This window comes from Aphelocoma coerulescens, chromosome 5 (genome assembly GCF_041296385.1).
Source record: "Aphelocoma coerulescens isolate FSJ_1873_10779 chromosome 5, UR_Acoe_1.0, whole genome shotgun sequence".
NCBI classification, from domain to species: domain Eukaryota; kingdom Metazoa; phylum Chordata; class Aves; order Passeriformes; family Corvidae; genus Aphelocoma; species Aphelocoma coerulescens.
In genome coordinates, this window is record NC_091019.1 from 43,865,677 (window position 1) to 43,887,042 (window position 21,366).

Below are 21,366 nucleotides of genomic sequence, written 5' to 3' on the forward strand. Positions count from 1 at the left end.
TTAGTGAAATAACTAAATAACAGCTTGAGCTGAGACCCAGAACAAAGGAAACCCTGGGTTTTTATACCCTCACAGTCTAAGCATGGGAATGTTTGGGGGTCCTTGGCTCCTGCCATGCCTCTGAGTGTCTGGTCACCTGGCTGGGCCACAGGTCCCTGAGCTTGTCAAAGGGTCAGCAGTTCACAGCCTCCTGCCTTGGACTCCAGCCACCCAGAGTGCTCAATCTGCATCTTACACTGCAGCTGCAAACCGAGCCACCTGCACTGAATATATTCCTCAATCGTTCAGTGAAATGGTCTTTTACTGTTACTGTTGCACAGCTATTTAATCAGCTTTTTGGGATTGTGTTAAAAAATTCAGTCTCATGAGCTATTACTTTCAGTTTTGTAGACTTGAATAAATGAATCTGTCTAAAGCTTCAGGCCACCACAACTATGGCCAAGTGGTCTGATACGATAAATTCCAGACTTTCTAGGTTCCCTGATACAATCCATCTGCAGGGCCAATATGGCACTGAGGCAGCCCAGCCTCCAAGGCTGCTGATTCTGGGAGTTGAATCACAGTTTTCCCCGCCTTGTACAACAGAAATGTGCTTCAGCTTGACTGAAAATTGATTTCAACATGCAGGCTTTTGTTAATATGAATGCAGTGCTTGCAAGTTGATGGGATAATTACCTCAGAAAGAGACATGCATCTAACTTGCTTGCAGACTTTATGGAGTTACCAGGTGGCTCCAGCAGGTAGCTGGTCAATAGTCTTTTTGCTGAAGCACTAGGCCGTCAGTATGACTCCAATGCATTACCCTCCATGAAGCCCCTCATTGCACATTTAAAGCTGAGGAAGATAACTGTGAATCTTTATGTTGCAAATCAAATTTTTCAAATTTTCTGAAAGGCAGTGAAGCCATATTGCACATCTTGGAGGGGCTGGAAAAAATAAACCATTCCAAAGTAGTTGAAGGCAGGAGATGACAGCCATTTACCAGGAAGTTACCACAGGTTTTTGCACAGTTCACCGTGGATCAGTGCTCCAAGCACACCGTGGCTGTGCTCGAAGGGAGCCTCAGGAAACCTGGTTTTGCCAGCTTTGACAGCCACTGTTGGGTTACTTCCATGTCACTGGGGTTCTCATTGCCAACCAGCATCAGCACCAGCAGTGTACCATTAGCAGCTGTGCTGGCATGGGAGTCAGGAATCACATGTGGCTCCAAAGCTACCGGCTGGCCGTAACTGAGCTAAACTTTACTGGACCTGAAGGTCACTGGTTCTGCTGCTAATGTCAAAACCAGAGGCTGCCAGCTTCTTGAGGTGCTCTGTCCTGGTTACCTACAGATAACGAGCTAAAACCAATGAGCAAGTTTTTTAAATTACTTAGTCCTTTCTTGCTTTTTTAGGTACATTGCAAAGACGTGTATGTCTCTGGAATTACTAACTTGGTATGTCATTGGTGAGCTACTGTGAACTCTGGAGTTTTCCATCACAGACAGAGCAGCAAGTCAGAGCAAAGCAGAAACAGAAACAAACTATTAGTAGGAAACCGGTGTTTCCACGTGTGCTGTAACAAACTGGGATAATGTGTCTTCCGTGTTGAAAAGAGAAGTTTAGCAGATTGAAGGGGATCATAAGCTTCCGGCATAATCTTCACCTGTACGGTAACAATCCATGTAAAAAAGGTTACTTGAAGAGGAATCAGGCTGCAGCTGAAGACTGCAGGCCTGGCAGCGATCCCAAGGGAACCGGGGAAAACCCCAAGCACCGAGCTGTGCTCTGTCTCTGCCGGCGATGGAAACAGGGGGCCGCGGGCGGTAGCGTTGCCCCGCCCCGCGCTCGCCCCGAGCCCGCGCGGTATTTCCGGCCGGGGCCCGTCACGTCCGGGCGGTGGAGATGCCGGTAAGGCGGGTGGTGGGGGGTGGTCCGGCTGCTCCTGCGGGACTCGCCGACCCCGGTGGGGTGCGGGAGCCCAGCCAGCCGCGGAGTCTCGTGGCCCTCCCGTCCCTCCTGTCCCTGCTGCCGGGGCTGCCCCTCACGGCTGCGGCCGGACCCGCGCGGGGGCGGGTGGCACCTGCCCCGCCAGGCCTCGGCGCTCCGTCTTGCCCCCGTTCCTCCCCGGGCCTCGCCGGGCTCCTCCCGGCCGGAGCGTGGGCAGCCGGGCCTGGCAGCTCTGGCTCTTGTCCCCGTGGGTCGCTCGGGGCCCGCCCTGTCGGTGCGGGCTGGCAGGGGCAGCGGGTGGACACGGGAGTATCGCCGGGCCCTGGCTCGCTGCGTGTGGTGGGCTGAGTTACTCTGCGCTCGCTGTGTGTGGTGTCTTGCCCCTTCACGGCAAGTGAAGTTCCGTGCTGCTATCAGGAGTGTGAGAGGAAGGCTTTTAGGTTCTCTTTTTAGCTGATCCAGTATTCTTGTTATTTTTTCATATAGTCGATAGATTGGTAGTTGAGATGGAAGGGGAAAGAACTGTATGTAGTTCACTTTTTTCTCCCATCAGCAGTGTCTGAGTGTTTTCCCGGTAGGCAAGAAAAGCTTGTTCTCTTGTTCCCCTCCTTCTAGCACAAATATCATATAGGTATTTGTGAAATAATTTCTATTTATCTGGGCTCATCAAGAAATTAAATTTCTGATTCCGTGAAATATGTCTGACTGACAGTTCCTGCTGACAGGTTGTTTGTATATGATTCCCTTTTATCAATAATTTGGATAATTCCACTGTGTTGTGGGCTGGGAATTCAGCTTCTTCATCTCTTGAATGCTTTACGTGATTTGCAGTTAATCCCGTAAGTTTCCAAAACAAACAAAGCAATTTTCCTTTGAAAATTAGTAGTTACAAAGAAAATGTGGTAAATAACATCCTAACACTATGAAATTAATTTTTAAAGGCTATTTTGTTGATTCAGTTAAAACAGAAATTCAGGACTTCAGTAAATTAGTTTTACTAATACCTCAAAGTATATTTTACAGTTGCATCAACACATGTTTACTTCTGTTTGCTTTGCTCTTGCTTTTCAGCTCCTCTTTCTTTATATTTCCTTTTTTGTTGTTTTAGGTTAAATTAATTATTTGTGCAACAGAGCTTCTTGCAGAAGGACCACCACACTGGTTTGCACTTAGGAAAATATGAAAATAATCAGGGAGTGTTGTTCTCTCTGAACTGAAAAAAAAAAAAATCTGTGCCTTGCTGAGAACAGCTGCAGGAGTTGGACACTTGAATCAATGTTATCGGATGAGTTAGAATCCAAACCTGAGGTGAGCAATTATGAACTGCGTTTGGTTCCCAGGAACATTTGTGGGTAACATTTAGAGTTGAATGAGTTTACTCAGATTGCTGCTTACATACTAATTTTCCAAGTGTTTTCAGTGGCATCTTCTAATGCTTCCATGCTTTGATTTGAATGGTAAAAAATTAGAAAGTATTGCAAGTTTTTTTTACCTTCTTTCAGCCAGTATTCTTTCCTGTTCTGAGGTTACCTTTTTTTTTCCCACTGTTATGGCATTCTTTCTGTTACGAGAATAAAATAAAACAATCTGACTATTTCTTTCCTGCAAACCAAATTTACTTTACTTGGTTTTGGACAATCTGAATTATTCTGTTAGCATCAGTCAGTCCTGTTTTTCGAAGTACTCATGTTTCCATTAAGCAGTTGGCAGAAGTGGTAGGCAGCAGCACAGAGGGGATCCTGGTTGCTCGGTGTGAGGCTGCTGGACTGTTCCGGGTTCAGCTGGTAGCACAGCTGGGCATAAATTGCAAGGATGTGTGCATGCACAGCTGGCCACAAACACAGATGAAGCACGAACATACACATTATCACATGCACAGGTAAGGCATGAAGAACAATGGTTGGCCAGTGGGCTGTAGCTGTGCCCTCATCACTTGACTCTCATTCACACTCACATTCACACGTCTCTGCCAGGCCTTGTGCCCGGACCCAGGGCTTTTTAGCCAGTTTCTGGCTGGAGTATTTTTGGTTTTTTTCCAGTCTCTGGTAGCTTCCTACTTGCATTAGTCAACTAGAAGCTCACTAGCAGTGGACTCACTTGAGTAGAATATTTAGGAATATAAGTTGATAGGTGGGACTGCAGCGATCAGGCATAGCAGTGTACTGACTAGCAGCCAGCAAGCGTATCATTTGAGTCTCTTCTCTCCTCCTTACCCCTGGTTTGTCATTTATCCGCCTTGATTCCTCCTTTGATCCTCCCCCTAAACATAATACAATAAGATTAACACACCCTGCAGTCCTTTTTATACTGGATAGTAAGTTTGGCCTGTTGTATGAGACCCATTCTGATAAGCTGTAATAGCTTTGTTTTCTTACCAGTTAAAATTTCTGGTTGAAGCTTTTCAAGGTGTCACTTTAGCAGTGGCTCACTAATCAGTTGCTGTGGAGTTCTGAGTTTTGTTACTCTCACCTGTAATGTGCTACATACAAGTGTCTGCAATGTGTTACATTCAACACCACCACCACCTGCTGCCTCTCCTTGCCTTATTTTTCAGGTTGAATGGCCATCTGTGCATTTCCCCACTTAAAGATGGAGGGGTTGTATCACTTAGTGACCTTGCTTTTCCTGGTTCTCAGCTTTACCTCTGCAGACAGCTAAAGTCCTAGAGCAGAGGACATACTACAACTATGAAGTACCTTTTGGGGGAGTTTACAAGTCTTAATTGAATTGTTTTTATTGAGTCTTGTTTCTGTCTCTTTTTTAGTCCATAAGCAATGCAGCATGTATCTTAAACTAGTACTCTGAAAAGAATGATGATTGCATGCTGGTAATTCATTACAGCCCATGTGGTGTGTATTTGTTTCTTAACAGAGCAGCCAAAGCCCTTCCAGTCACACTGTTCAGGAAAAGTAGCTGCAAGTTTGTAGCAGCCCTGAGTAGTCTCAGCATGATCTGCAAAGAATTCCTCTCTTGCCTTGTCATTGATATCTCATATATTCTATAAATTTTTTTCTGAGTTCTGAACAATAAGGTAATTGTTACTTTTGTCTGTGAATGGGTGGATTCCCTTGGATTACTTCTGGCAGCCAAGGATCAGGACAGTTGGAATACTCATTTCCTCATTCCTCAAATAGGAGCTCTAACTGGGTCTTGTCTTTTGTCAACTTGAGTAAGGTATTTGTTAATTAGACTTGTTTACATAATAGTCCTATTTCCTCATGGCAGAGTTGCATTTCCTTCCCAGCAAACCCACAATAAGAGTTGGCTGTTTATTCTCCATAAGAAACAGGCCTGGTACATAAAAGCTACAGTGGCTGTTGCAGAGGGCATCCTTTCTGTAGATGCTGTCTTCTAAACCATGTTCCTCTATCTTGATTGAGGCTATTTTATACTAAAAAAATTCATTTATTGCTATATATGCATACCCTCTTTATCTAGTTGTGATTATGAAACTTGAATGTTACGTTAGTACTATTTTCTACTCCTTTGATGTGAACCTGGTAGATACCCTTTTTACACTTTTCCCAAATAGCAGTTCAAATAACTCTGAAAGTAAATCATGATTTTATATCCTCTGGTGAGCCATGGCACCACAATTCTTATAGCCACAGATGTTTTTTCATATACCCTACCATGTGAGTAATGTATTATGTAAGAGCTAGCTGTATTTGTGTGGCATCTAGATAATAACAGTCAAAGCACTATGTCTCTATTGCATAGACTACTTTGCTACTGGTTTTTGTCCCTAAAGAAGCCACCAACATATCATTAGATATTTAATGCTTGAGTAGAGGTGAATCCTCCTTTCATAGAAAGTTACAGAGTTGCTTGGAGACAGTTTGTATGGACAGATGGATCTGCTCTTTTTTCTGGACTCCCTGCCCCCAAAGCTATGTAACTGTCATTCCTCAGGGAACGGCTAAGATTTGCATTTTGCATGCTTTAAGGCTTCAAGGTGATTTAATACAATTGCAAGTATTTCCAGTCACCTCCACCATACTGGTCCAGTGCAGGGTGCTTTCTGCTCTTGGGGTAACTCTCAGCACAATCAAATGAATTACAACTCTGTTCTGTAAGTTGGGTTAGTTATTGGAAAGAGGGTGAAGGGAGGTATTTTAGCCTCTCCTGTCTCTCTTCCTCAGTGCTTCACAAGGAGAGATGTTTGTGATTTAATTAGTTCCCCAGAGGCTGGATGGGAGGAGGACATCCCAGTTTCTAGGTAACCAGCCTTATGCCCTGCACCCTTCAGCTCCAGCCCCTCCTTTCTTCTCCCCCTCTGCTAAATTTTCTTTTGACCTCTTTATTTTGTTGTGGTTCACTGGTTAAATTTAGAACAGGAATGGTTTTGATTAAAGACATGGTCCCTGCTGCTCTGAGAATCTAGTCTAGCTGCCCAGCTGTCTAGTGGGAGGATAGGTCTGAGGTTCTGGAGAACCTTCTTACTCTGGCCCTCTCAGCCACCTCTGTTTCAGCCAAAGCAGCTGCCTGACACTTCTTGGCTTTTGAATTATCTATTATGGGACACAAACATAAGACAATCCATCCCAGGTGGCCATATTATCATTTGTTTCTGGTTTTGTTGTTTTGTTTGTTTGTTTTTTACAGGATCTCTAGTAGAGATTCTCAGTTCTATAAACAGTTTTTTGGGTGTTTGTTGTGGGGTTTTTTTCCCTCTCAGGTGAGGGATGTTATTCAAGTCTCTTGGTAACACAAACGTTCTGCACTGCTTGCAGTGATAGACCCTGAGATCATCTTGTCCAACCATTTCTTAACCAGCAGGGATAACAATTATTTACTTAGTGACAACAGCCAAGAAATATTTTACATTTTTTAATATATTCACTGTCTGCATTATTTACAGAATTTTCAGTTATGTGGCATTTCAGCAGAAGTAGTTAAAGGAGGGTGTATTCAAGAAGGTGATATGGCAAAGCAAAAAACAAGTTCTTTATATCAAGATGCAGCTGAACTTTGCCCTCCAAGGATTATATGTTCTCTTTGTATGATTCCCTGTTGTCCCATAAAAATTCAACCAGATTTGTCTGTCCCATAAAGTTTGAATCTCTTAAGTCAAAGGTGTCCTTTTGCAATATTAAAATCTATTTCAAATTCCAAGGGATGTCTTAGCTGTAGAGTAAAGCCACCTTGCATCTCTTATTGTTCCTTTGGTATTCTGCTAATATTTTGTACATTCAGTTTCCCTAACTATTCCTATTCTGGTGTCCCAAGATGACCTATCTGCTTTGGTTACAAATTCTAGCACTTTGGCCATATTGGATCAATCTCCTCCCTATGTAGGGATTCTACGGTCACCATCTCGGGAACATTTACCACCCATCTGGGGCCTGTTTGTGATGCCAAATGTTATTCGGTTATGGGATCTGTCAAACTGTATCATCTAGGAGGTTCTTTCCTTCCTGGTCTTTCAGACATGAGACCACTGGACTATTCCCAGGTGGACACAGAAGTGCACCTGGACCTGAACTGCAGAAATGTGCCTGTGCACACACAGACAGTACAGACATTACGGCTGTGTGGCAGGATAGGGCTTTTACCAGCACACTCAAACACAAATGGCATTCCCGTGGAAAAGAAGTGCCACAAATGGCCTAATCCTGTCCCTACTTATCAGGTAATGAGACTTGAATTTGCTAGCATATCACACATGTCCTTCCTTGGCTGACATGCATACTTGTGGTCATGCATCTGTCCAGTCTTTGCCAAACCTTGAGTACTTCCAGTATCCATCTCCAGGCCCTGGGCTTTTTAATTCAGCCTCTGGCCAGGATCTTGCATTTCCAGATTGTGGTTTTCTCTATTTCACAGGCTATGCCAAAGTGAATTTAATCAATGAATGTACTCAGAAACCATTTAGGAGCAAAAAGCATTAGAAAAGATGAGATAGACTCCAGTGGTGATGCAGAGCAGCAACCTGCAGCCTGTTAATGTGGTCAACCCTTATTATCCCCAATCCCCTTTCTGTTCCTAATAGTTGCTTCTCTTCTATCTACCTTGATCCCTCCCTTTCCTGGCCTGTGGTCCTTCACCTAAACATCCATAAGTTTTTCACGGTCCCACTGTCTCCACTCAAGATATCTTAATACATTTTACCCAGTCCCAGAATTTCTCCTGTATTCCATAAGAAGTTTGCTCTTGCTGATGAGATATGTTCTGGTAACCCATGATAACATTGTTCTATTCCTTACAAAGTTTCTGGTTAAATTTTTTCAAGGTCACACTCAAGTTATTTCTGTACTGGCCCATCCATCAGTGTCCCAGGAGTTCTGGGTCTTTTTACTGTCTCTTATCTGCAGTTTGCTAGGGTTTGTTAGTGTTTGTGTATCTGTGCATTTAATTTATCACCTGTCCTGTTCCTAGATTTCTGTGCTGAATAGCCAGTTACCAGATACCCTTATAATTTCCTATTTACTTTCAGCTGCAAAACCATATTATGAGAACCTTAAGAAAGCATGACACAATGTTTGTAATGAGTTCTTTCCTGTATTCCAATTGCTGTAGTTGTCCACAAAGGTACTTGATTTTGAACAGGAAGGTTTAGGAAAAATCTGTCAAGATAAAACTAACATGAAAACTTTTTATTTTCTCTGAATTATTTGAGTTGGTGATTAGTTTGCTTTAGTTTATGTGAAGGGTCGTTTTTTTTATTCCAGATTTTAATAATGAGCATGATTCATCTCTGTTTGTTTCCTTCTGCTTTTTTTGCCCTCTCATAATTCTCTGTACTAGCTTGTCATTACTTTACAAAGCAAATTAAAAGGATTTCTTTTCTTCTGAGCATCTGTTTGTGGTTGCTGCGTTTTGCTTTTCCCCAGTGGCTTGATGTTGCTAGTAGAAGTAGCTTGAAGTACAAGGCTTAAAGCAAAGCTTTCTTCTTGTAGGAGGCAAGTTTCATTTAGGTCTTTTTGTATAAAAATAGATGAGTCCGTAAAACAAGTGTTTTATGGTGAAGTGAGCAGCAGTAGGGCTCATCAACATGAAAGACAATCCAGTAATTTAGAACTATCTTAATGCTCACAGTTTTTAGGCCCAACTTCTTTTTTCTGGTTGCCTTGCTCATTATTCTTAACTTTCTTGTTACTTCTCTTTCTCCTATTTTTTAAATCCTGAATTAGAAGGCATGGCCCTGGGGGAGGGACTGTCTCTTATTGCCTGTGTATTTTTTTTGACAACATAAAATAGTTCCATCTTCTTACTAGGTCCTCTGGGTAATCTTAGATATAAGATGAAACAATTCTAACCTTTTAAACTGCCATCTGGCTTGTGGCCTAGTTCAAATGGCACATTGCCATCTGAATGACTTCAGGACTTAATTTGTAGCTTCATAATTGTCAGTGATGACAGGCTGCTCCTAAGGGAGGGTGAGCAGGGAGTCAAGGGTGATCCCAGCCCAGGCCTCATTGACCAGGGCACAATCCTGCAGCACCTGAGCATGGAAGGCAGAGATAGGTGCTGGAATCCACAGCCCTCAGCCCTGGATAAGGCAAGGTAATGAACCAGGTCCAGGGTCTATCCAGAGTCCAGGTAGGAGCAGTAGGAGATGGGGCTGGAGACACAGATGCAGTAAAAATCTGAGGTTCATCCAGTAGACAGGGCTTGAGACAGGTAAACATACAGCACAACTCAGGAAGGGAACTGAGATTAAAAGGAGCCCTAGGGAGAGAGTGTGGGTGTGGGGTCCCAGAGGAGACCAATCAGGGCTGTTAAAGCTTCAGGGTTCCTACAGCAGCAACTCTTTGGGGTAAAAGTGTTTGAGAAGGCATCTGTATTTCTAGTATTTTTGTGAGAGGAAATAAGCATAGAGAAATCAAAGCACAAAGTACTAAATTTTCTTTACTGTTTCTTTGATTTAACAGACTTTCTCTTGATGTAAGAGAGGCTCAAAAGGCTGGTGTGTGCCACAGGAATAATTTGGAATTGGATGCCAGTAGTTCTGAAAATTAAGTACTAAGACAACCACAACATACAAAATAAGAAAAAAATTATCTCTAACTGTTGGGTTTTAATCACAAATATACAATGGGCATATCATGATTTTTTAGTCTCTTTCTTCTGACACTGATGAACCATCTCACTGCACAGACAATTCCATCTGGGCTCTGTGTGAATGCATGCTAAAATATGTCACAATGAGGGTAGTAGCTTTCAAATAACTATCTTGTACAGTTTCCTTCTAAATGCCAAAGATAAAGGAAGTTTGCTACATACAGTTGTTTGCTAGACAGCAGCAGAATCAGCAGAATGCAGGATCTTTGTCAAGGAGTTTCTTAGAGATAAGGAACTTGAGGTTTAACTTTTTGATGTATTGTTATTTTCCATATTTCTTTATTCTGTGTTTAAAAAAATCCCTGAGAATGTGAGTAAAGGAGTTAATTTATTTTACAGAACTTAAAGGCAAATAAATAGATCCTACACGTGGGTTTTGAGCAGCATTTTGTCTGAAATGTGGAGTATGTGTCTTGGTGTGTTACAACTGGCCTCTTTCATCTTTCTGAAGTTTAAATCCATACAGGGGAGGGATTTGAGACTGTGTTTAAAGAAGCTTGTGCAGTTCACAGAATTTTTTCAGTCCATTGCAAAATTTGGACTGTGTTATCTCCTAACTCCCAGCAGCACTTCCTTTGTTAAATCAGAATATTTTAATATGGAGTGCTGTGGCACTGGTAACAGAAAAAAGAGAGTCTCATTTCTGGGTCTGCCTTGGAGGCAAAGAGGAGTCCAGCATTATACCTGGTACTCACACAAAAACTTGAGATATTGTAAAAGGGATAGAATGAGTAAACAAGGCACATGCTTTGTTGCTCTGAACTAGATTAAAAATATGGGAAGACTTTCAGGGGTGAAAAAAGTAATTTCTCTGACTTCCTGTTCCTTTTGAAATGTCAGGTTCCTTTTTTATAACTCAAGTTTTTAGGAGTTAGCCGGAAGTAATTTTTGCCAGAGCTGACTGATGTCAAAGATGGCTAGATCTGCTGGACTGAATGACCTCTCACCTCCTGGGCTCATCAAGAAACATGAGGACAGCTCTTTAATTCTGATATTAGATCCAGCCACTAGTGAGGTTTAGTACCTGTTGGAAAATATGTGCGTGCGCACACACTATACAGATGTGACTGGCAACAAACAGATGAACACAGGCTGAGTGCTTGTAGCTTTACCCTCATAAACAGGGGCAGCACAAAGTGCCTGGTTCTGTGTTTGAGGGTTGCTGCCTGTGGAAAACCTTCATGGATTTTTTTGAGATATATCCCCACACTTCTAATTTTGCTTGCTAACTAGGCTGGCTTGGAGTTCATTAGCATATGACACACACTAGAAACTGGTGTGTGCCCGTGGAGACCCACTGTAGAGAGCAGGATCACATGGGAAGTAGGTAAGAATGGAGTTTAATAAGAAGACAGGATGGAGTGTGAGAGTTAGGCTGTGCCAGACAACTGAATTGACCAACTTCCTGCTTATATGCAATGGGCCTCTTTTATCCTTCCCTCTCCATTTTCCCCTCTTTGTTCTGCCCTGATCCATCTTGATCCTTTCCTTTTCCTTACTTTGGCTTTTCCCTTAAACAACACCTATTAACTCCTGTACCATCCCCCCAAATCTTTTGTCCAGTCCCAAATTCCTCCCCAGGGAATGCATCTCAGTTTAAGTCCTATACTTGTTAGTGCAATAGTCCCCCTTGTTTTGTGTAGTATTTTGGAGAGGGTTCCTTCTGTTAATCCCCTTAGTGGGTGGGTTGGTTGTCCATCTTTGATGGTTTTAGGAGTAGCTGATTTGGATGGATAAGGCTGTCTCTGTTCTCCCCCTTGTCATCCCAACATTGTTTCTCTGATTGTTATCTGCTTATTTTGAGTAGCCATATGATAGACATCTTTGTAACTAGTCTTTTGATTGCTTTTTTTAATTTAGAAAAGGCCAACTGTCAGTTAAGTATTTAAAGACTATGATTTAAAAAAATACCTGTACCAAAGGCTGAGCATGGAAAACATTTACTTGAAAGGTTAGACCATAGTAAAGTATCAAGCAGTAAAACATTAATTAAAAAGAAATGTAGCCTAACTAGACTTACTCTGCAATGATCTAGAGCTGTTTATTAAATGTTAAAGAAATGAGAATTTTATAGGTATTTCAGAGATGACAAATACAAACAATTCTTTCCTTGTATTAATGTAAATTGAAAAGCTTTCATTTATATCTGTGTATGTTTGTGGTATTATATTCAATGTCTCCTACAAGACAGTAGTGGCTACTGGATTGACTGGATTTAGCACCTTTTAAAATGATTTGTGCTGCTCTTGACCTAATCTTCAGTATGTTTTTTCAGCTGCTGGTTCAGTTTGTTCAAAATACTTCTATTCCACTGGGACAAGGACTGGTGGAATCAGAACCAAAAGACATCACCTGTCTCTCTCTGCTTCCTGTTACTGAGACCTCAGAATGCAACAGACTCATGTTGCCAGGTAAAATCTGTGTGACAGATCTTTGTGATCCTGCCCTTCATACAGCTGTCTTTACTTCACCACTCTGATCCCACTGTCTCTTGCTGATAAGACATTCCAGGGATGGAGGAGCAAGTTCAGCAGAGTGACTGAATCTTCTCATTTAATAGTGAAGTCTGACATTAGAAACTTCCTCCTCCCTTCTCTCTCAAGTTCTGGGGTCTTTTTTCCTAGAAAAATAACTTCATAGGTATCTTTTAGTCTATAGTGTATTTATACTTCTATTTACTCTGGTTTCACTTTTCCTCATTAGATGATGAAAGAGATCTCACTTCTCCAAGTCACACTAATTCTTCCAAAGATGTTTCTTCATCTGCTGTCTTGAGAAGTCTCCAGGTAAATGTAGGCCCTGATGGAGAGGAAACAAGGGCACAGAATGTACAGAAACCAGCTGAACTTCTGTCAACTCCAGAAACTTCTAGCTTATTGCAAGACCTCCAGCCCAGCGACAGCACTTCATTCATTCTTCTCAACCTAACAAGAGCAGGTAATTGTCCTTCTGTGTGTCATCTGGCTGGATATGTCTCAGCAGAATGCAGGAGATACAACTCTGTCCCTGCTGCTTATGAAGAGGAAAGGTCATGAAATTTGCTGGGCATTATTGGATATTTTAGGAGTGTTTAGTCATCAACATCTTTCTACAGTGTAGAGGTCAGTGGAGACTTTTTCAGGGCAGCTATTTCATCCATGCTATGAACACTAATCTCTGAGAAGCAAAAGAAATTTCCCTCTGTTACATTATTGTTCACAAATTTGTCTTTTCTAGGGCTGGGGTCTCCTGCAGAGCACTTGGTGTTTGTTCAAGATGAAGCAGAAGATTCTGGCAATGACTTTCTCTCTCATGATAGCACAGACAGCAGTACCCCATGGTTCCTACGAGTGCAAGAATTGGCCCATGACAGTTTAATTGCTGCCACTCGGGCACAGCTCGCAAAGAATGCCAAAGCAAGCAATAATGGTAGGAGCACCCCAGATTGTGTCTCAAAAGTTGAATGTTCCATACAAGACCCCTAGTTTATGTTGTTTTTTCCTCTAATTCTCTTTTGCTTTGTATCAGTTATGACATCTTCAAATCATCAGTGACAGAATTATACAGGACAATTATGCTTTTTTTCTTCAATATAAATAGGCTTCTCATTTTTTCTCAGGGAATAAACTCTAGTGGAACCATCTGTTCATTGTAGCCTACTAGTTCTCCAGGACATGTAAAGAATATCTTTTTTCTGACTGCAGCTGCTTGGTTTTCAGCTTTCATTTTCACTTTTAAGAACATATTTTTAATACGTACTATAAGTTATACTTTTTTTTTAGCTCCACTGAGTTTGGAGATCAGTTTTCTGGAGAATACATAATTGGATTTAGTCACATGCTTTCTAACTTAATTATTTTAATAAATAATTGCAAGCAAATGCAGTATCTTATTTTAGCTAATAGGTGATGGTTGGCTGATAATTAAAATTGATTATTTTATATTGTATAGAGACCATTTTTACAATTTCTGGTGCATTGGCTTTCTATTGTCTTTGTGATAAGCCTTGTCTGGTAGCAGCTGATCTGATCCAGATGGCTCGTTGGGAATAGTTTATGAGCCTGGTAAGGTTTCAAGTCTGTGTCTGATCCCTGTTACAGGCTAGGCAGCAGCATGTTGGACATGCTAAACAGTTAGTAGCCAGATACCTGATTTACAATCCTGTATCATACATGATGCTGTTTTTTCTATTAAAGTTGACACATTATAGTAATCTGTATATTTTTTAGATTTTGGTGGGCTTTTTTTTTTTTTCCAGGTGAAAATGTTCATCTTTGCACAGGAGATGGGCAGCCAAAAGATTCAAGCCCCATTCCTCATTTATCTCGTGTGGAAAGGAAGCTGAAGTGCACAGTTGAGGGCTGTGATCGGACATTTGTATGGCCAGCTCACTTCAAGTATCATCTGAAAACACACCGGTGAGCAGAATGAAGCAATTTGTTGTTATGGCTTTGAAAAAACGTGCTCTGTATTTGAAATGACGTTACATTTTGACATTGATAAGCTGTGAAAACCTGGCATTATTCTTATAAATACTACATCTCTTGAGTGCTTTAAGTCAATTATGCTGAAAAACTTGGATTAGATTTAGATAATTTTTGCAGGTCCTTGTTATGTTTGGTTTAGAATTTTTGTATTTTAACAGGTACTCATATTTAATAAAAGAAACAAGTCAATTGTTCACTAAAATAAGCATTGCAGTAGCTGGTAATGAAACAGCTTTTTGTTGCTTTCCAGAAATGACCGCTCCTTCACCTGCCCAGCAGAAGGTTGTGGAAAAAGTTTCTACGTCTTGCAGAGGCTGAAGGTGCACATGAGAACTCACAATGGTGAAAAACCCTTTGTGTGCACAGAACTGGGCTGTGGTAAACAGTTCACAACAGCTGGAAATCTGAAGAACCACCTACGAATTCACACTGGTGTGTTTTAGACCTCACCTATTTGTGGTCTGCTGAGGTGGGGTCTTTCCTGAGGAATAAACCACTTCCTCCTCTGTCCTCAAACTATTGAAAATCTTATGTTGTTTACCTCTGCCCTCCATTAATGTCCGTTTTCTGTCAATTCACATTGACCTATAAGTCAGGTAAATCAAGTGCTAATCTCTTTTACTACCCTGTATAATTTCACACAGGTTTTACCCTTCAAATACTGTGTGGTGATGCTGTACTCTGCTCAGACATACTCTGAAGATTCCTTTCCAGTTGTGTGATGGAGGGAGGGGTGTGTGGAGCTAGACTGTTACCAACGGAATAGTTAGTGAACATGACTTCTGTAATTGTGTTCTGTAAAGAGGTTATTTGACATTCCTGAAAGGCTCAATAGCTTAGATAGTAGGAGCTGTACTGACATCTGCATGACTGACTAGCTTGTGTTACCTATGCTGCTTGTAGAATGACTACATGTGGGACATACAGGGAAATGAGGAATGCAGTGGAATGAGTAGCAAAGAAAAGTAGAAAAAAAGCATTAATTAGAAGACAGCATTTTGGTGTACAAACTGCTCTGTTTGTGCTAATGCTAATTTGGGATGTTACTGTATGCTGGAGCCTGTGTACTCTCAATTCATGCTCAGCTTTTTATAGTAAATAAAACAAGAACCTTTATTTCATAGTGCTGTATTTTATACATGGTTTGTTTATGATATCTCCTCTGGAGAATATGATCCTGCCGTGTCAGTATTTTTAGAAGTTGGTGTAGCAGCCAAAGTGCTTTAGGTGTTTTTGTACTAGAAAGTTGAGAGAGGCACACAAGTTACTGCTGAACTGCCTAGCAATTTAATAGTGACCAGCAAAGTTCATACTGAATATTCTGGTGGTTTTGTTTGTTTAGTTTTTTAAGCCTCAGGGTTATCACAACACTCAAACAAATGGCCCAGTTCAAGCTTCTTGGAATATTGTTAGAGATTCCCTGATGGCCTTGGAAGTAGCATTGTATTACAGTTGATTAATGTTTCAAAATAACCTTGACAAGTGCGAGAGAACAAGGCCTCCCTGATAAAATGAAGTTACAGATTATGTGGGTCACCAGCAGCTGTTTGTGCCTTCTGCCTTACTTAGACACGACCGTATGGTATGTGGTTTGTAGATACACATGGGAAAAGGCTGCTATTTTAAAGTATGTGCAGTCTAGCTAGAACACATGGTTTGGGGGCAGATGTTGGGATGTAGTTAAAAATTGTATATACCAATAATAAAATTTTGAATGTGTAGTAACAGCAGCCATTTTTTTTTTTGCATTTTTCTTTTGCACTTAAAGCTCCCAGCCAAGGTGCAGATAAAGTTAATAGGCCCAGCTGATAAATGCACAATCCTCCCCGATAGACTGAGCATTCTGCAACCAACAGAGTAGTAGCTTCTGGAGGAGTAAATAATAACTTTCTAAGCTGCAAATGGATCGTGTGCAATTAAGCGTTTGATCAGATGAAAGGTGTTATGAAACTGCGGGTGTAAATAGAGCTAGGGTGTCTTACAGATGGAACTGTGGGCTGTTACTTAGGTCAATGGTAGTTTTCCAAAATTTTAAAGATTTGTAGCAAGCCAGAAAGTACAATCAGGGTTTGAGACTCTGCTTCATATTTCAGTTTTGTAACACCAACTGGAACATGCTGTGTTGATCCTTTTTGCTCACAGCTGTCAAATGCTATTGTAGATAAGAAGCTAATAAATGAGCTGTAGGGAGAAGACTTCTAAAGGCAAAGTCACAGTAGAAACACCTTTAAAAACAGGTTTACTCTGAAATAACTATGTATGTGTTGTACAATAAAATAGTTAAAATAGCTTGCTTAACCTCCTGTGGTCTTGCTATTGCTCTTGTACAGGGGTCCAGTTAAGGACTTGAAATCATAGTGTTAAACATGGTAAATTGAGTTAGTGGGATGTTGCAGGCAAAAGTTATGTCTAGCTTTATTAAGAGAGTGTTCGGAACAGATTAATTTTATTGCACTGCTTGAGTATAGTAACCTCCCAGTTTATCATAATTTAAATAAATCGAAAATAGCTGTGATACAGATTTCAGTCCATGAGTACAATCTGGGCCTTAAATTACAGTTCCTCCACACATAAATATAATTGACTGACCTCTCTCACAGGATTTTGGCAAGTTCAGCCCGATCTGAAATAAAGTATAGAATCTGATAGAAAGGGAAATACAGTTAATGGGATTTTTGGCACTGAGAGGCAGAAAGGGAGCAGGACCCTGTGTGTATGTGGAACAGAGCTGATTGTTGAGAACTGCAAATAGAAGATAGATCATAGATCAAGTGGTTTTATATTACTCTGTTAGGATGTACATACTTGGAATATTATCTAGAAACAGTGGTCCCTTGCTTCACTTTCAGTGAATGATAGTCTAAGAATACTTAAAAATAATCCCACTGTTTCCTCTAGTGAAGATGATGCTGTAAAAGCCTTAAAAAGCTTAGGAAGGATGTGTAATTTCCATGGAACTCTGATACACTTAAGGCTAAAAGGGAGAATGGAGTAGAGATGTCCAAGCTGTTCTCAGGGACTTGGGCAATCAGATTGTGATCCCAAAATCTAAGAACTTACTTTTCCCTTGTAGGGGAAAAACCCTTTCTGTGTCAGGCACAGGGATGTGGTCGCTCCTTTGCTGAGTACTCCAGCCTTCGGAAACATTTGGTTGTCCACTCAGGTAAGAGTATTCATCTGACATTCTGTGATCTGTCTGAGAAGAGACCTTTATTGTAGCACTTTAATTTGATTTCCTTAAGGAAAATCCTGGTTTTTCCAGAACTTATGGCCATAGTGTTTTATGACTTCCCTTTTGTGGTGCCCGTAGTCTGTACACTTTAATCTTTTAGGTTGTTTCTATTTCTAAATTCAAATTACATTTTAAAAATTATTTTAAAAATTGTTCCTAAAATGTCATGAGGTTGAATATCTTTTTCATAGCTGCCATTTGCTTATTTAAAAGAGAGACTCTAGCATCTCTGTATATTAGCCACAGCCATTTAAATCTGAAATCTTGCAAGTGGGTTTGTGCCATAGGTAGGGTTTTCCTTTATTTTTTTCCTACTATGTACCTGTAATTGGACAAAGGTTTAGGTCGAAATGTATTTCACAAGTGTTTCAAAGCTTCTGCCTTCTGTTTTGATTGATTTATCTTAAATATCATCAGCACAATGAAAATAGTATGTTTGAGGAATGGGAGATTTTATTTGGGTAATAACATTTGGGATTGAATTCTTCAAGCTTTTTCTGTCCTGTCTGCTTGGCTTTTATGCCATTGAGCCAAGAAGTATGGACAGCATGCTTGTATTGTGAACATGGTGAACTGCTCTGTAAAATGGAAATCCTTTCACAGTGAGAAGTCATCATCAAGTCTCTCCTCAGTAATGTAAACCAGATGCTGCAATTCATTGTGTGATGGCAGGAGAGAGCTTCCTTGCCTCTGGTCGTTTTATTCTATGTGTGGGACATCAAGTATTTCCATATCAATGAGTAAATGATTTCAAATAACTTGTTCCCTCTCATCAATCCAACTTGAAGACTGTTACTCTTCAGACTTGAGTTTTCCAACAACTGCCAATACTGATATCTAAACCTCTTCTGTTTTAGAAGCTTATGGCCCTCCAGGAGATGAAAATATTTCTCATTTGGTTTCTACTGATAAGTTAGCACCAGTGGTGTTAACAGCCATTTCAAAACTGTTGTTAGTTTCTTAGTTGATGAGGTCTTTTTTCCCAATTTAGTAATTCTTGGGATATTTCTTCCCCCTTTGACTCCAAGGAGTGAAGCCCCATCAGTGCCAAATTTGTGGGAAGACATTTTCCCAGAGTGGTAGCAGAAATGTGCATATGAGGAAACACCACTCCCGAATTGGAACAGCTGGCAGCAGGGAGCGAGAACAGCCAGGTAAAGAAGGGAGCACACTCACTCTGGGGGAAAAGTGCAGGAAAAAATTAGTGGATGGTCAAAGAAAAGGAAATATGTTTGTCCTGAAAATATGAGACCACAAGTCAGTAAGAAACAAAAGTCTGTTCCTCTTGGAGATGAGGACTGGTTACCCTCCTCTTTTCTAGGACAGAAGACAAAGGTCTATTCTTGTATTGCAGTCAAGGGGCAGATATGTTTATTGCTTTCAAAATTAATATGAGTCTAATTAGGGTTTTTTTATGTGGATTTTTTTCCCCTTGATTATGTATTCTTGTTGCGAGCAGCCTGGGTTTCTACACAATGTGAATTATTTAAAGAGAAAGCCAATCCTGCATAATAGAACTTACCATAGTAAGGTTCAAAATATAAATATTTTCCATCCATTGGAGCACTGGATGCCCAAAGAGTAGGAATAGATAAAGTAGGTGTCTAGGGAAGAAGTCAATATGACTTGATTTGGGGCAGGGATTGTATCTTATATTGCAGTGTCATTGCATCATGAGAATTTTCTTTTACCCTTTTTTTTCACAATAGAGTCACTGATGGGCAGCAGTTTGCTGGAAGAATCGACAGTGCATAGTAAGAATCTCATCTCCATTAACTCTCAGCCCAGCCTTGGTGTTGAGTCTCTGCACCTGCCAGACACCGAGTCTATTATTGGAGTAGAAGAGGGTGAGACCAGCTGCTCTTTTTTCCGCCCTCTTATATGTGGTGACTGAGATGGGATTGATCATTCGTCCTTGAAGCTCACCATATTGCAGCGGGATGAATGAACATTGCTTTAACTGTGCACAGAGGGGTGGGTAGATAGTGGATGAATCCTAAAACTGGAGTTGGAGAAGATCTGCTGGACCAAATTTCTCTCTTGCAGAGTTTAAAAGGTGAAGTCTGCTGCTTAGGTGTCACTTAGCCCATGTTGTGGAACGCCATTTCAAAACTGCTTATGCAGTCCATCTCCTAAAGCCTAAAGTGTTTGTTTGCTGGAGCACCTGGGAGCCCCAGCTAAGGACCAGGACCTCAATTGTGCTAGGCACTGTTCAAATATTCAGTATCTTGAGCAACAGGCCTTCCTTCCACCCTTTACCTTCAGAGACTATATTCTAATACATCTCACTGTCAGAAGCTGACTTACTATATGAAATAAATGTACTACTTGATATCATTTGGTTATATTTGCTGTGTTCTGTTCCTGCTTTTCGCAGTCATTTTTCTCCAAAATTTGTTTGGTATATCAAACTCTTTAAATGAGTCTACCACATGGTGTTTTGAATTTTTTGTTAACTTAAAGGCTTTCTTCCGAACTGGCATTATGAGAATGCAGAGTTTTGCTAAGGTACCACGTGTCTGTGATAGCCTCTATGCAAAGAGAATGCCTAAAGTTTATATTGCTCCCTAGCTGAATGGAAAGGTAGTGCTGCTGCTGGTACAGGTATTGTAACCTGGAGGTTTCTGCAGAAGCTCCACCAGGTACCTGGGAATCAAAGTCTGATGCAGTTTGGCTGCCACCTTGGCAATTCATGGGAGATGCTCCAGTGAGGTGTCTTCTTTTCTACAGTATTTTTGTAGGTTAGCTGAACAGCCTGTAGATCCTGTAACTGAATATAACCAAATATTTTCATAAAATGCAAAAATCCAGAACCACAGTTGAAACTTCATTTCCATACCACTTTTGAGACATATTAAGAGATTACAGATCTCTTTTAGGATTACAGAAATGTGATCTTCCTTTCAGAACAAAACTTTGTTTAGCAAGAGAGATGTTTCAGTTACTTAGTTTGATGCTTTTACTTTCATCACATTTCAGCAATTTCTGTTTAGAGACCAATATGAAGACTTTAATTTTATTTGTTATTATATTCATGCATGTCACCTTAGTATTTGTTAAAAGAATATGGCATAATAATTTAAAGTCAAAACTTTTGTTCCTCCTTTCTTCAGGTTTCCCCTTACACTTCACATACTTGGAAATGTCTTTTTTCAGCACTATTAACTATTATTATGGAAATTAGCAACCAGTTTTAGTAAATACTGCTTAAAATGTATGTATTAAAATTTCAGTCCCACTGCTCCAAATATATCCATACAAAGAGGCTTTAAACCACAGACTTAGAGCATGGAAATAATCTTCTTTCTTTCCTCTTTCAATGTGGGCAAGGCATGGTGACAATATGGTTACATCACTGCTCTTTTCCAGGGGCTACCCAGAGAAAGAACAGCCTCTGTATGTCCTATGCAATTAAACCTGTGCAGGAGCTGCTACACTGGTAAGAGCCTTCCTGGAACCCTCCGAGGCACTTATGCCCGCTCTCAGTGCGGAAACTGAGTTGCAAACGAGGACTGCTGCAGTCCAGTGCATTCAGCCTGTAACACAGCGGTGTGAAACCTCTGGGCCACAAATCCTTGGATTTAATACTTTGTTATGATTAAAAATGGGATTATTTCAATTTTATATCTTTGTCTAATGTGGTAGCTCTTGCAGGTACTGTACTTCTGATTTTGAT

At 40.8% G+C, this 21,366-nt stretch overlaps 1 protein-coding gene across 1 annotated transcript; it reads left to right on the forward strand.

The window, feature by feature from the left end:
- Positions 1 to 1,792: 1,792 nt before the first annotated feature.
- On the forward strand, positions 1,793 to 21,314 carry ZNF410 (zinc finger protein 410). Its single transcript, XM_069017858.1, has 11 exons — positions 1,793 to 1,889; positions 3,037 to 3,236; positions 12,268 to 12,403; positions 12,696 to 12,929; positions 13,209 to 13,400; positions 14,230 to 14,389; positions 14,709 to 14,890; positions 17,532 to 17,621; positions 18,719 to 18,844; positions 19,400 to 19,537; positions 21,060 to 21,314. Exons 2-11 carry the CDS (start codon positions 3,204 to 3,206, stop codon positions 21,131 to 21,133), a joined length of 1,365 nt encoding a protein of 454 aa, XP_068873959.1. The 5' UTR covers positions 1,793 to 1,889; positions 3,037 to 3,203; the 3' UTR covers positions 21,134 to 21,314.
- The last annotated feature ends 52 nt before the right edge of the window (positions 21,315 to 21,366 follow it).

Coding starts and splice junctions, on each gene's coding strand:
- ZNF410 (XM_069017858.1), top strand. CDS start 3,204: ATGTTATCGGATGAGTTAGAATCCAAACCTGAG. Junction 3,237..12,267: donor AGTTAGAATCCAAACCTGAG/GTGAGCAATTAT, acceptor ATGTTTTTTCAG/CTGCTGGTTCAGTTTGTTCA. Junction 12,404..12,695: donor CAACAGACTCATGTTGCCAG/GTAAAATCTGTG, acceptor TTTCCTCATTAG/ATGATGAAAGAGATCTCACT.